Below are 13,069 nucleotides of genomic sequence, written 5' to 3'. Positions count from 1 at the left end.
AAAAAAATATCCAACAGCAGGAATCTGACATTGAAGAAATATGGGCCCATCTTAAGAGAGCTAACCTAAGAATAATTGGAATAGAGGAGGGAAAAGAAAGTGATACCAAAGGGATCAACAATCTCTTCAAGGAAGTAATAGCAGAAAATTTTCCAAATATAGAGCAAGAGGTTGATACACAGATCCAGGAAACTTATAGAACTCCCTTTAGACAGGATCAGAGAAGAGGATCCCCACGCCATATAATTGTCAAAATGACCAATGTGGAAGCCAAGCAGAGAATCTTAAAGGCAACAAAAACAAAGGGCCAACTGACATTCAGAGGCAAACCAATTAGAATCACTCCAGACTTCCCAAACCAAGTCATGAGAGCCAGAAGGGCTTGGAGTAACATATTCCAAACTCTGAAAGAAAACAACTTCCAGCCAAAAATTTCCTATCCAGCAAAACTTTCTATCAAATTAGATGGAGAAATAAGAAGCTTCCATGACAAACAGATACTGAAGGAATTTATGTCTTCAAAACCAGCGCTAGAGAAAATACTCAAAGAGATTAACTACAAAGAAGAAATAGGTAACACTCACCAGAACCAGAGAAACAAGAGTTTCCATCCAACAGACAACTAAGATTGGTTATCTGTGGAGATTCATTATTTATGTTAGTCTTTTACCTATCTCTAAGTTGTATTGTTTGCCTTTATTGTTGTTATTTTTTAGGATTTCTAGTTGGAATATTAATATACCTTCAGATATAGCATTTGGAAATATTTTATCCAATTCTATTAGTAACTTTTAACTCTGTTTACATTGTCTTTGGATATACAATATTTTCTTTTATTTTTTAGGGAGTTTGTATATTCTTCTGTTGCCTGTGCCATTGAAATCATATCCAAGAAATCACTGCCAATTTCAATGTTGTGAGGTTTTATGACCCAGATTTTCTTCTAAAAGTTTATAGTCTTAAGATTTATATTTAGGTCTTTTATCTATTTTGAGTTAATACTTGTATATGGGATTAGGTAAAGGTCCAATTTTATTCTTTTCCATGTAATTATTATTTTTCAACAATATTTAGTTAAAAGATTATTATTTCCACCACCAAATGTTCGTGGAAACCTTGTCAAAAATAACTTGACAATATAGGGAAGAATTTAGCTCTAGGCTTGTATTTAACTCCAATGGTCTATATATCTGCCTTTAGAACAGTACTACACTGTTTCAATTATTGTAGCTTTATATGGTTTGAAATCAGAAAATATATATCTGCTAGCTTTGTTCTTTTTCAAGATCGTTTTGGGTATCTAGAATTCATATTCCATATTAGGATAGATTTTTTTCTGAAAAATAAATATATAAATATATGATAGTTTCACCTAAAAAAACAGAAAAAAATATGCTCTAGTAAGAAAGAAAGCAAAAAGAAATATTGAAATGCTATCTTTAAATCATCAAACGCTTGGTATCAGACAAATGAAACTGTTATGTGAGATTATCATTTTTAATTTTGGATAAATTGCTATAATACTAGATGTCAACCACTAAGCCAAGCATGGGAAGGAGGGATGGGGAGAGAATGGGGTGGGGATCGGGTGGGGGCTGACTGGGCGATGTGTGCATATATGTCTACAAAAGTTTGTATCCCACTATGATGTATGAATACAGTGCACCAATAAAATAAAATTAAAAAAAAAAACATTAAAAAAAAAAAAAAAAAAAAAAAGATTCTCTGCTTGGCTTCCACAGTGGTCATTTTGACAATTATGTGGCATGGGGATCCTCTTCTCCGATCCTGTCTAAAGGGAGTTCTATAAGTTTCCTGGACCTGTGTATCAACCTCTTGCTCTATGTTTGGAAAATTTTCTGCTATTACTTCCTTGAAGAGATTGTTGATCCCTTTGGTTTCACTTTCTTTTCCCTCCTCTATTCCAATTATTCTTAGGTTAGCTCTCTTAAAATGGGCCCATATTTCTTCAATATCAGATTCCTGCTGTCGGATATTTTTTTCTAGATTAGAAACTATGCGTTCATTTTTGGAATGATCATCTTCTAAGAGCGAGATTCTGTTCTCCATGTGGTCTAATCGGTTGTTTGTGCTTTGAATTGAGGCCTTTACTTCATTAATTGCATCCTTTATCTCTTTTTGGCTCTAAGTTCTTTTCGAAGCACATCTATTATTTCTACAGTTATTTTCCTGATTTGATCTTCTAGAAATCTCTGATTTTCTATTTTATCGGGTTCTGATGTTGTGGGGTTGTGGGCATTCATTGCTCCAGTATTATTCCTCTTTCCCATGATTTCGGAAGTTTGTGCCTTTTCTGGGTTCTTCCCTTGGGTCACTATGACTTCACTTAAGGTGTTCTGGATCTCGAGTCAGTAGTATCTCAGACCCCACTACTCCTTTACTGGGTTGTATCACAGAGTCTCCGACCCAGAGAGTCGATAGAGGCTGCTTTAGACTGTGGGGGGTGCCAGGTTGCACGTTCTCCTATGGTGTGATATCTCTGCCACCGCCCCTCCCCCACTGGGTCAAGTCCCAGGGAGTACAGTACTGGGATTTCTCCTCTGTGGCCCGCAATTTGACTCACTGTTCTTGAGTACGCAGATGTAGCTGTACTGGATTCGGTGAATTCTCTGCTGCTGCCGCCGGTGGCAATATGGCGCTGCTGCTACACCCTCGGCCGTGAGGCTGGCATATTTCTTCTTGGTTTTGATTTCCACTCTGAATCCCTGCGGCGTGTGCTGAGCTCAGCCACTGGGAGCTTTAGATTTTACCTGCGGCGAGAAATCCCGCCTGGCTGTTCCGCAGCGGCTCACCTCGGCTTGCTGTAGCCGTCCGGTGAATTTGCTGCTGCCGCCGGCAGTATGGCGCTGCTGCCGCATCCTCGGGCGTGAGGCCGGTTATCTCCTCTGTGGCTCTGAGCTCTGTTCTCAGTCCGCTTTCTCTCTGGAGCCTGGTGATTTTTTTGTTTCTCTGGTGATGGTGTTTTCTGGCTATGAAAGGCGCTGATTTTGTGGTAATGGAGATTGGTTGTTAGCGGGGCTCTTAAGCCCCGCTTTTCTTGGTCGCCATCTTCCCGGAAGTTCAACACCACTCTATTTATTTTATTTTTGGTGGTACTGGGGTTCCTGGAAACCCTTCTACTTCTGGGCTACACTCCCAGACCTATTTTATATTTTTATTTGGAAACAGGGTCTCTTAAGCCAGTGCGGCTGGCTTCAAACCAGCATAATCCTCCCGTCTCCGCCTCCTAAGCACGGGGATTACAAGCGTGCGCCACCACGCCCGGCTCAACTGCCCATTTATGATGGGGTTAATTTTAAGTTTTACTGGGAATTGAACCCAGGGGCATTCTACCTCAAAGCTACACCCCAGCCCTTTTTTATTTTATTTTTGGAAACAGGGTCTTGCTAAGTTTCCAAGAGCCTCACTGAGTTGCTGAGGCTAGCCTTAAACCTACATTCCTCCAGTCTCAGCCTCCCAAGTACTGGAATGGCAGGTGTGCGTCAAGACACCTGGCTTAGTGTTAAGTTTTTTGAGTTCTTTTTTGGTGGTACTGGGGGTGGAACCTAGGGGCATTCTACCCCCGGGATATACTCCCAGACCTATTTTATATTTTATTTGGAAACAGGGTCTCACCAAATTGCTCAGAGCCTCAGTAGCTAAGGCTGGCTTCGAACCTGGCTTCTAATAATTGCGATCCTCCTGTCTCAGCCTCCCCAGTACTGGGATTACAAGCATGCACCACCACGCCCAGCAAGTTTTTTGAGTTCTTTATATATTCTAGACATTAGTCCTCTATCAGAGGCATAGCTGGCCAAGATGTCCTCCCAGTCTGTAGTGTAGGCTCTCTTTTCAGACTCCTGTTTCCTTTGCTGTGCAGTAGCTTTTATTCTTTTCAGTACTGGGGATTGAATCCAGGGGCATTCTACCTCCAAGCTACAGCCCCAGACCTTTTTGTTGTTTTGAAACAGGGCTTCACTAGGTTGATAAGTCTCACTACTTGCTGAGGCTGTCCTCGAACCTGTGATCCTCCTGTCTCAGCCTCCCTAGTACTGAGATTACAGACATGCACCACCAAGCCCAGCTTGAAGCTTTTTAATTTGTTCAGTTTTGGTTTTATTTCTTGAACTTGAGGGATCTGAGGAAGTCTACCAGTGGCTATATGTCGGAGAGTTAGTCCTGTGTTTTCTTCTAATAACTGCAATATTTGTAGTCTCATTTCTAGGCTTTTGATCCATCTTGAGTTGCCTTTTGTGCAGGATGAAAGTAGAGTTTTGTTTTGTTCTCAGACCTTGGCTATATTTTGAGGTTGTCATCAGCAACTTACAGTCAGCTCGGGATGCTAATAAATTCACAACTCAGAAGGGAAAATAGGCAATGTGTTTGGGTTTTGACTGCCATTAATATTCAGCCCAAGCTTTCATAGTAGAGACCTTTGCCCACATGATAGGTAGAGGTGTGGGGCAGCTACAAACCCAGGAAACGGAGGTCCCTACCTTCATCTGCATTTCATCTCTGTATATGGCCCTTGCAGAAGAGAAAATAAGTTCCTCTAGGGTTAAAAATTTTTAGCCAGGCGTGGTGGCTCAGGCTTGTAATCCCAGTACTTGAGAGGCTGAGAAAGGAGGATGGCAGGTTCACGGCCAGCCTCAGCTACTTAATGAGGCCCTCTACAACATAGTGAGACCTGTTTCAAAATAAAGAATAAAAAATAGGGCTGGGGGTTTAGTTCAGAGGTACAATGCCCCTGAGACAGGAGGGTCACAGGTTCAAGGACAGCCTCAGGTACTTAGGGAGGACCTCTGCAATGTAGTGAGACCTGTTTCAAAATAAAGAATAAAAGCCAGGCGTGGTGGCACACACTTGTAATCCCCGCACTTGGGAGGCGGAGACAGGAGGATCGCGCAGGTTCGAAGCCAGCCGCGCGCGCTGGCTTAGGAGACCCTGTTTCCAAATAAAAATGTAAAAATAGGTCTGGGAGTGTAGCCCGGAGGTAGAAGGGCTTCCAGGAACCCCAGTACCACCAAAAAAGAATAAAAACTAGGGCAGGGGATGTAGCTCGGAGGTTGAATGCCCCTGGGTTCCATCCCCAGTACGGGAAAAAAAAAAAGTTCGTTTGCTAACAACCCAATTTTCCAAGTGACAGAACAAGTAAAACAAAAAAGCTCATCTTTGAAATTTAAGTATTTTCTTGATGGGTGTGGTGACACACACCTGTAATCCAGTACGCAGGAGGCTGATACAGGAAGGATCGCAGGTTGGTGGCTAGCCTCAGATACTTAGTGAGGCCCTCCACAACTTAGTGAAATCCTGATTCAGAATAAAGAATAAAAAAAAAAAATAGGGCTGGGGATGTAGCTCAGAGGTAGAATGCCTCTGAGTTCAATCCTCAGTACTGTCAAAACAAAACAAAACAATAAAAACAACTATTTTTCTTCTTCCCTGTTAAGTTTTTCACTTATACATAGATGAAAACGGATGGCTAATATCTCATGAGGGTTCCTAGGATAACAAATATAAAATGAAAAAATGCTATCACAAAAACTAGAGGAATAAAAATTAGTATAAAAGCCGGGCATGGTGGCGCACACTTGTCATCCCCGCGCTTGGGAGGCAGACACAGGAGGATCGCGCAGGTTCGAAGCCAGTCGTGCTGGCTTAAGAGACCCTGTTTCAAAAAATAAAAAAGTATAAAATAGGTCTGGGAGTGTAGCCCGGAGGTAGAAGGGCTTCCAGGAACCCCAGTACCACACACACACAAAAAAATTAGTATAATATATAAAAAAGTTAGTCACATTCATTTTTTCTCTTTGATCAATTTACGGAAGCCGCACCATAATTCATGGCACTTCTCTATAATACTGTGAACCCAAGTTACACATGTGAGATGACTCTAGCAGGGGAAGGAGAACAGCCATTTAGAAATATGAGATGATAAGAAGGCCGCAGTAGTAAAAGCCTACCCTCCACAATAAAAGATTGCACCCAAACTCTACTTCACTTGGGAGAAGGGCATTTCCCTGACTCTATCACACTGCAGACTTCCTAGCTCACCTAGGGGAGAGACAAAATGTAGCTAAGAAGCACTTCTGAGGATCAGAGCTCAGGGACATAGGTCCACTAGACGTTTACAATACTTACGGTCCCATCTTCAGTCCTAATATTTCCTTTAAACAAAACGCAACAAACACTATACTATCAAGTGCCAAACTCATCTCCGTGGTATTCTCAAAAGAGCACTGACCATCAAGGTTTATGTCCTTAAATATAACAGCCAGAACATAATAAATATAGACTTGAAATGACAATTTTTAAATTAATTTGAAAATTTTATCCTATTGACCATATTACTGGCAACTTAAAGAATGGTTTTTAAGCCAGGCATGGTGGCACATGCTTGTAATCCTACTACTTGGGAGGCTGAGACAGGAAGATTTCAGGTTCAAAGCCAGCCCCAACAACTTAGTAATGCCCTCTGCATCTTAGTGAGACCCTGTTTCCAAATAAGAAATAAAACTGGGCTAAGGGTTTAGCTCAGAGGTAGGCAGAATGGTTCTAGGTTCAATCCCCAGTGACACACACACACACACACACACACACACGTTTGTAAAAGTATGGTTTTTGTTTTGCTTTTTAAAAATTTATATATTTATTTATTTATTTATTTTTAATTTTTGGTGGTACCGGGGATGGAACCCAGGGGCATTCTACCTCCGAGTTACATCCCCAGCCCAATTTTCTATTCTTTATTTTGAAACAGAGAGTCACTGAGTTGCAAAGGTCCTCACTAAGTAGCTGAGGCTGTCCTAGAAATGTGATCCTCCTGTCTCAACCTCCTACATGCTGGTATTACAAGCGTGCACCACCACACCTGGCTTTGTAAAAATACGTTTTTAATATTTTTCCTTCAAATATTCCAAATTAAATCTTTTCAAATCATACTCAGTACTTAAAACATATACAGTCAGTTTCCAATCACTTCTTTTTATTGCAAAACAACCTCAACTACAGAATGAAACCAATGCACTAACTGGAAAAGGCTCCTTGTCGGGTCGGTACCAGGGGCCCAGCCACTCACCATGTGCTTGGCGAAGCTCCCGCCAGGCCCGGTGTTGCGTACCAGGTGCCCTTCGGAAGGGAAGTTAAAGTTGCCAGCATTCAGGTTTTCTTGCGTGGCGTGATTACCAAAGAGGACAAACGGCTGCCGATTAGGGCTACAGCAGCAAAGAAAAACATGTGATTAGGAAAGAAGTTCCTGGCCAGGGCGACCTCCATGACCTGAGGGAGTTCTCGGGTTTCTCTACTCGACACCCTGCATCGTGAGCAGAATACTGTCCCTGGCTGGTTGGGACAGGACGCCAGATGTCTCTGACTCTTCCTAGAGAGCCACGGGGCTCACAATTGAGGGTCGTAATGATCTTCCTGCGGGCTTTGTATTTTCAGCCTGCCTGCCTTTGCTGCTCATGACACAGTGGTGGAGGAAACCCCAGCTCTGCAGACAGCATCATAACAGAAACATGGGCTTTGAAGTGTGAGGCGGTTGAGACAGGCAGGTCAGAGTTAACAGAGCGGCTAAAAACTGAAAGGTTCCAGAAGGCAAGAGGAGGATGGCTGTCAATGGCCCCTTCCCTGCTGCCCGACCTCTTCCTCCCCCTCCTGGCTGGATCTACCCTGCTCCCATTTTCTGCTCACCCCTAAGCCCACTCTAATCAACCCTCTTCAGTCGTTTCATCCAGAGAGTTCTTGCAAAGTTTGCCAAGTAACTTTCACAATCAAACGGAGTTCTGCATTAACGTCCCCTGAATCCAATCAACCTCCCCAATGATTCCCACTTATGTCCACATGGCCTCAGCGCTAGTCCACGCAGCCATCCTTTTCTTTCCTGATCAACTGCGACATTTTGTTATCCCGTATCTACTCTTGCCCTTCTATAATCTCTTCCCTAAAAGCGATGATAATCTTTTAAACAGCAAAACATTTACTGCCTTTCTGTTTTCAGGAGAAGGGCCAGAACCCTGCACCTGGCCACCAGGGGCCTGTGTGCTCGCCCGACTTCAGCGACGTGGGCCGCCACCTCCCACCTTCCTGGGCGTGCGCGCTGTCTTCCACCCCTTGTGTTCGTGCTCAGGCCTCCACTTTTCTCCCGATCACCTCTCACTCGTCACATCTCCCTCACAGAATGCCAGGCTCTCCAGTCGTGGTTTTCACAACATGTTCTCTTCTCTTTTGGGGTTCTAGTCATAGTTTGTAATGATATATTTCCATCTGAGGTTGTTTAATGTTTTGTTTAGGGCAGAGACTATGTTTGTTATCTGTTTTAACCATGTATCTCTTCTTCCTTGGTATGTCACAGTAAATATTTGTTGATGGGAGAGATTATTTAAAAAGATGATTTCCAAAGCTGGACATGGTGGTGGACGCTTGTTATCACAGAATTTGGGAGGCTGAGACAGAAGGATTGTGGTTTGCAGCCTCAGCTACTTAGTGAGGCCCTTTGCAATTCAGTGAGACCCTGTTTCCAAATAAAGAATAAAAAATAGGAATGGAGGTCTAGCTTGGAGGTAGAATGCCCCTGGGTTCCATCCCTAGTACCACAAAAATAAGAGAAGAAAAAAAGATAATTTCCAGCTGTGCACAGTGGCTCATACTTATATTCCCAGTACTTAGGAGGCTGAGACAGGAGGACTACAGGTTTGAAGCCAGCCTCAGCTACTTAGTGAGGCTCTTCAGCAACTTACTGGGACCCTGTTTCCAAACAAAAAATAAAACAGGCCTGGGGGTGTAGCCCAGAGGTAGAAGGCCCCTGAGTTCTACCCCAAGTACCCCCCCACAAAGAGATAATTTCCTTTATAGCCTACACTTGCCTTGAGTGTGTGTCATGTAGAAAATTCTTTGCATAGCATTGCATTACTCTAGAAAATACCACCTTATACTACAAGCAAACAGGGGCTCTTTAAAAAAAGTGATTGAAGCCTGGCATGGTGGTGCATGCTTGTAATCCCAGTACTTGGGAGGCTGAGAGGATCTGGGTTCGTGGCCAGCCTCAGCTACTTAGGACCTCTGCAACATAGTGAGACCCTGTTTCAAAATAAAGGATAAAAAATTGGACTGGGGTATAGCTTGGAGGTAGAATGCCTCTGGGTTCAATCCTCAGTACCACAAAAAATGATTTTTATTCTGAATATTAATTCAAGCTAAGTGAGAGTCCCATGTGAGCAGTGGGCCTCATGACTAAACTGGACTAGAACTGGGGAGAGAACAGGAGGGCGTCTCCTTTCTCCTTCAGAGGGAGCCCTTCCGCTAATCATGAGAAGAACACAGGCGGAACACGCTGGACACTTGCTGCCCCATCCTCGTGGGGCTGCACCCCGAGCTGATCCCTCTTACCCCCGCCGCCCACCGCGCTCCTGGCCAAGGCCCATCACCACTGCGTCTTGCTTTCCTGAGCCAGGGATGGAGTTAAAATTCCCGTGTGTAGTTTTTCAGGCTATAATGTTTTACTACACTTGATCTTAGCAAAAAAGGTTGAGAAGTGAGACGCTATGATGTTTTAAACGCTAGTTTACTACAAAATGACAGAAAAATAAAATAAGTACAAAGAAAACCAGTGTAAACCAAACTAATTTAATGCATGAGTTTCTTACCCTGTGATAACAAAAGCCCTACTCTCCTGACTCAAAAGCTCCCAATCAGAACATTCCCTGAATCCGCCCTTCTGCCAGCCCGTCTCTGCCATCGCCACTTGCTCTTCCTCCCTTGAGAACCTTACCTGTTTTCAGTTATGTGGCTGGAGATCATTCCATGACTGAAGTAACTTCTGAACGGCTAAAAAGAAGCCAACATTGTCTTAAAACCACAATTGGGTAAAATAATCACATAGCCCTTCATATACACCTGTGTACACACACATCAGGAAGAGTGTATGTGTATACACATACACAGATGTTTGTAGATTTTTTTGTGCCACCATACCCAGCTTGTAGTTTTTTTTTTTTTTTTTTTTTTTTGCAGTACTGGGGATGGAACCCAGGGGCCTTCTACCTCTGGGCTACACTCCCAGACCTATTTTATGTACTTTTTATTTGAAAACAGGGTCTCTTAAGCCAGCGGAGGCTGGTAAATGCTCTGCCACTGAGCTAAATCTCTAACCTCCCCCTTTTAAAATTTTACTTTTAAGACGTGGTCTTAAACCGGTTTGATGGTACACTCTTGTAATCCCAGTACTTGGGAGGCTGAGATAGGAAGATCGAAGGTTCAGGTTCACAGCCAGCCTTAGCAATTTGGTGAGGCCTTCTGCAACACAGTGAGACCCTACTTCAAAATAAAAGAATAAAGTAAGGTTGGGGCTGTAGCTCAGAGGTAGAATGCCCCTGGGTTCCATTCTCAGTACCACCACCAAAAGAAAAAGAAAAAAAAGAAGAAAAAAAAGAGACAAGTCTCACTAAATTGCCTGTGCTGGCCTGGATCCTCCTGCCTTAGCACACCCAAGTAAGTGTGTGCCACCATGCCTGGCTCACTCATTAAATCTTTAAAAAAGATAGTTATATAACAACAGTAAATAGCACTGTATTGTGGAGTTCATAACAAATGGAGACGTAAAATACACGACATGATCAACCCTAGCTCCAAATTCTCAGGAAGGGGCTTGTGCTGGGCCACAGGAACCGGAGAACCGAGGACTGGCAGCACAAGCCCCAGGCAGGCTCGAGGGCAGCTCAGGACGCCCTTCCTGCTGGCCAGCACTGTGACTGCCTGTGCCCGGCTTCTAGATCCAGACCCGAGTTCCCTCTTGGAATGGGTCTTGCCTGTGCCTGGTACCGTCCCTCTGTCGTGTGCTTGGAAAGAGCCCGGCATTCAAGACGTGGAGGTGGGACTGCTCACGATATGCTCCTTGCACATGGAGAACTACTGGCCAGTGCCCACAATGACTAATACTGTTGACAGGAGGCACCACCACACTAGAAAGTGAATAGCCTCCTAGTAGAGAAGCTGGCACCAAAACAAAAAAACAAAAACAAACCAACAACCCCACCTTTTCCCCTTTTTCTGTTGTAGTGCTGGGAACTGAACCGAGGGCCTCCCACATACTAGGCAAGCTATATCCCCAGGCCCAAACCAACTTTGTATATAGAAATTAACAAGGGGTGGGGATTTCTTTATGGCATATAACACAGTTTAAGGAAACAATAAGGACTGGCAGTATATTCTTAATTTTTTTTTTTTTTTCTGTTGCTGGGGATTGAACTCAGGGACATTCTACCTCTGAGCTACATCCCCAGCCCGATTTTTTATTCTTTATTTTAAAATGGTCTCACTAAGTGTAAAGGGCCTCACTAAGTAGCTAAAGCTGTCCGAGAACCCAGATCTTCCTGTCTCAGTCTCCTAAGTACTGGGGCTACAAGTGTGCAACACCACGCCCGGCTGATTTTTTTTTTCCAGTACTGGGGATGGAACCCAGGGGCATTCTACCTTCGAGCTACACCCCCAGCCCCTATTTTTTATTCTTTATTTTGAAACAGGGTCTCACTGAGTTTCAAAGGGCCTCACTAAGTAGCTGAGGCTGTCCGTGAATGGCAATCCTCCTGACTCAGCCTCCCAAATGCTGGAATTACAAACATGCGACACCACTTCTGACTTGAAAAAAATTTTTTGTTTTTGTTTTTTTGCGGGTCTGGGGATGGAATCCAGGGGCATTCTATCTCTGAGCTACACCCCCTGCCCTATTTTTTATTTTTATTTGAAACCGGGTCTCACTGAGTTGCAGAGGACCTCACTAAGTAGCGGAGGCTGTCCACAAACCGTGATCCTCCAGGTCTCAGCCTCCCGAATGCTGGGATTACAAGCGTGCGCCACCATGCCCAGCCTGACTTGAAAAAAATTTTGAATAAAAAAATTAACCATTTTTTCCCCCTTTTCTCTCTCTCTTTTTTTTTTTTTTTTTTGGTGGTACTGGGGTTCCTGGAAGCCCTTCTACCTCCGGGCTACACTCCCAGTCCTATTTTTACATTTTTATTTGGAAACAGGGTCTCCTAAGCCAGCGCGCGGGGCTAGCTTCGAACCTGCGCGATCCTCCTGTTTCTGCCTCCCAAGCGTGGGGATTACAAGCGTGCGCCACCACGCCCGGCTCCCCTTTTCTCTTTGACCCCTCCCTTACATACCTCACCGGCCTGAGATTCTGAAAGTTCTAGCAGGAAAGGAATTTCTGTGTCAAAATTAGCAAAAAAGCTAGTCCACTGATGTTCAAAAGCCACCAAGTCCTAGGAAGAAGAAGAGATAATGTCATATAAAGGAGGTACTTTAGAAAATGGGAGTCATGAAATTGCAACTGATCTCAAAATACCAGACTGTTTATATGTTTGATTAAAGCATGCTGGGCAGGGTGTCGTACACCTGTAATTGCGGTACTTGGAAGGCTGAGATGGGAGGATCACAGTTTTGAGGCCAGCTTAGGCAACTTAGCAAGGGCTTCAGAAACATGAAAAGACCCTGTTTCCAAAGAAAAAATAAAACAGGCTGGGGGTACAGCTCAGAAGTAGAACAGCACTGAGTTCAATCCCCAGTACTCCCCCTTCCACATACACACATACAGCAGCACACTTGATACAAGCCACCACATGGAAGAATCTTAAAAACATTACACCAAGTGAAAAAGGGCAGATGTAAAAGACCACCATTTCTTTATTTATTCATTTATTTATTTTTTATGGTACTGGAGATTGAACCCCGGGGCATTCTACCTCTAAGCTACACCCCTAGCCCCATTTTTTTTTTTTTTTTAATTTTGAAACATGGTCTCACTAGGGTGATGAGAGTCTCACTACTACTTGTTGAGACTGTCCTTGAACCTATGGTCCTCCTGTCTATCTCCCAAGTACTGGGATTATAGGCAGGTGTTACCATGCCTTGCTTAAGACCACCATTTTATATGAATATGGTTCATTTATATAAAATATTCAAAGACAGGTAGAGGGAAGGCTCCTGAGTTTCATCCCTAGTAACACACACACACACACACACACACACACACACACATAATTAAAAAATAAATATACAAGTAATATTAGTTCTT

At 43.5% G+C, this 13,069-nt stretch overlaps 1 protein-coding gene across 1 annotated transcript in view; it reads right to left on the bottom strand.

Moving 5' to 3' along the window:
• Positions 1-13,069, bottom strand: part of DNAAF9 (dynein axonemal assembly factor 9) — a gene marked incomplete at both ends in the record, with an annotated part of 124,811 nt that overhangs the window by 67,982 nt on the left and 43,760 nt on the right. Inside the window, 3 exons of the mRNA XM_080716014.1 lie at positions 7,079-7,214; positions 9,770-9,825; positions 12,159-12,257. Of these exons, the coding sequence (XP_080572140.1) occupies positions 7,079-7,214; positions 9,770-9,825; positions 12,159-12,257 (291 nt within the window). The remainder of the gene's footprint in view (positions 1-7,078; positions 7,215-9,769; positions 9,826-12,158; positions 12,258-13,069) is intronic.

The sequence above is a fragment of the Muscardinus avellanarius genome, assembly GCF_963383645.1.
Source record: "Muscardinus avellanarius genome assembly, chromosome: 19".
Lineage (NCBI taxonomy): Eukaryota > Metazoa > Chordata > Mammalia > Rodentia > Gliridae > Muscardinus > Muscardinus avellanarius.
Note: the sequence above shows the minus strand (reverse complement) of the source record. Positions and strands in the feature narration are given on the sequence as shown.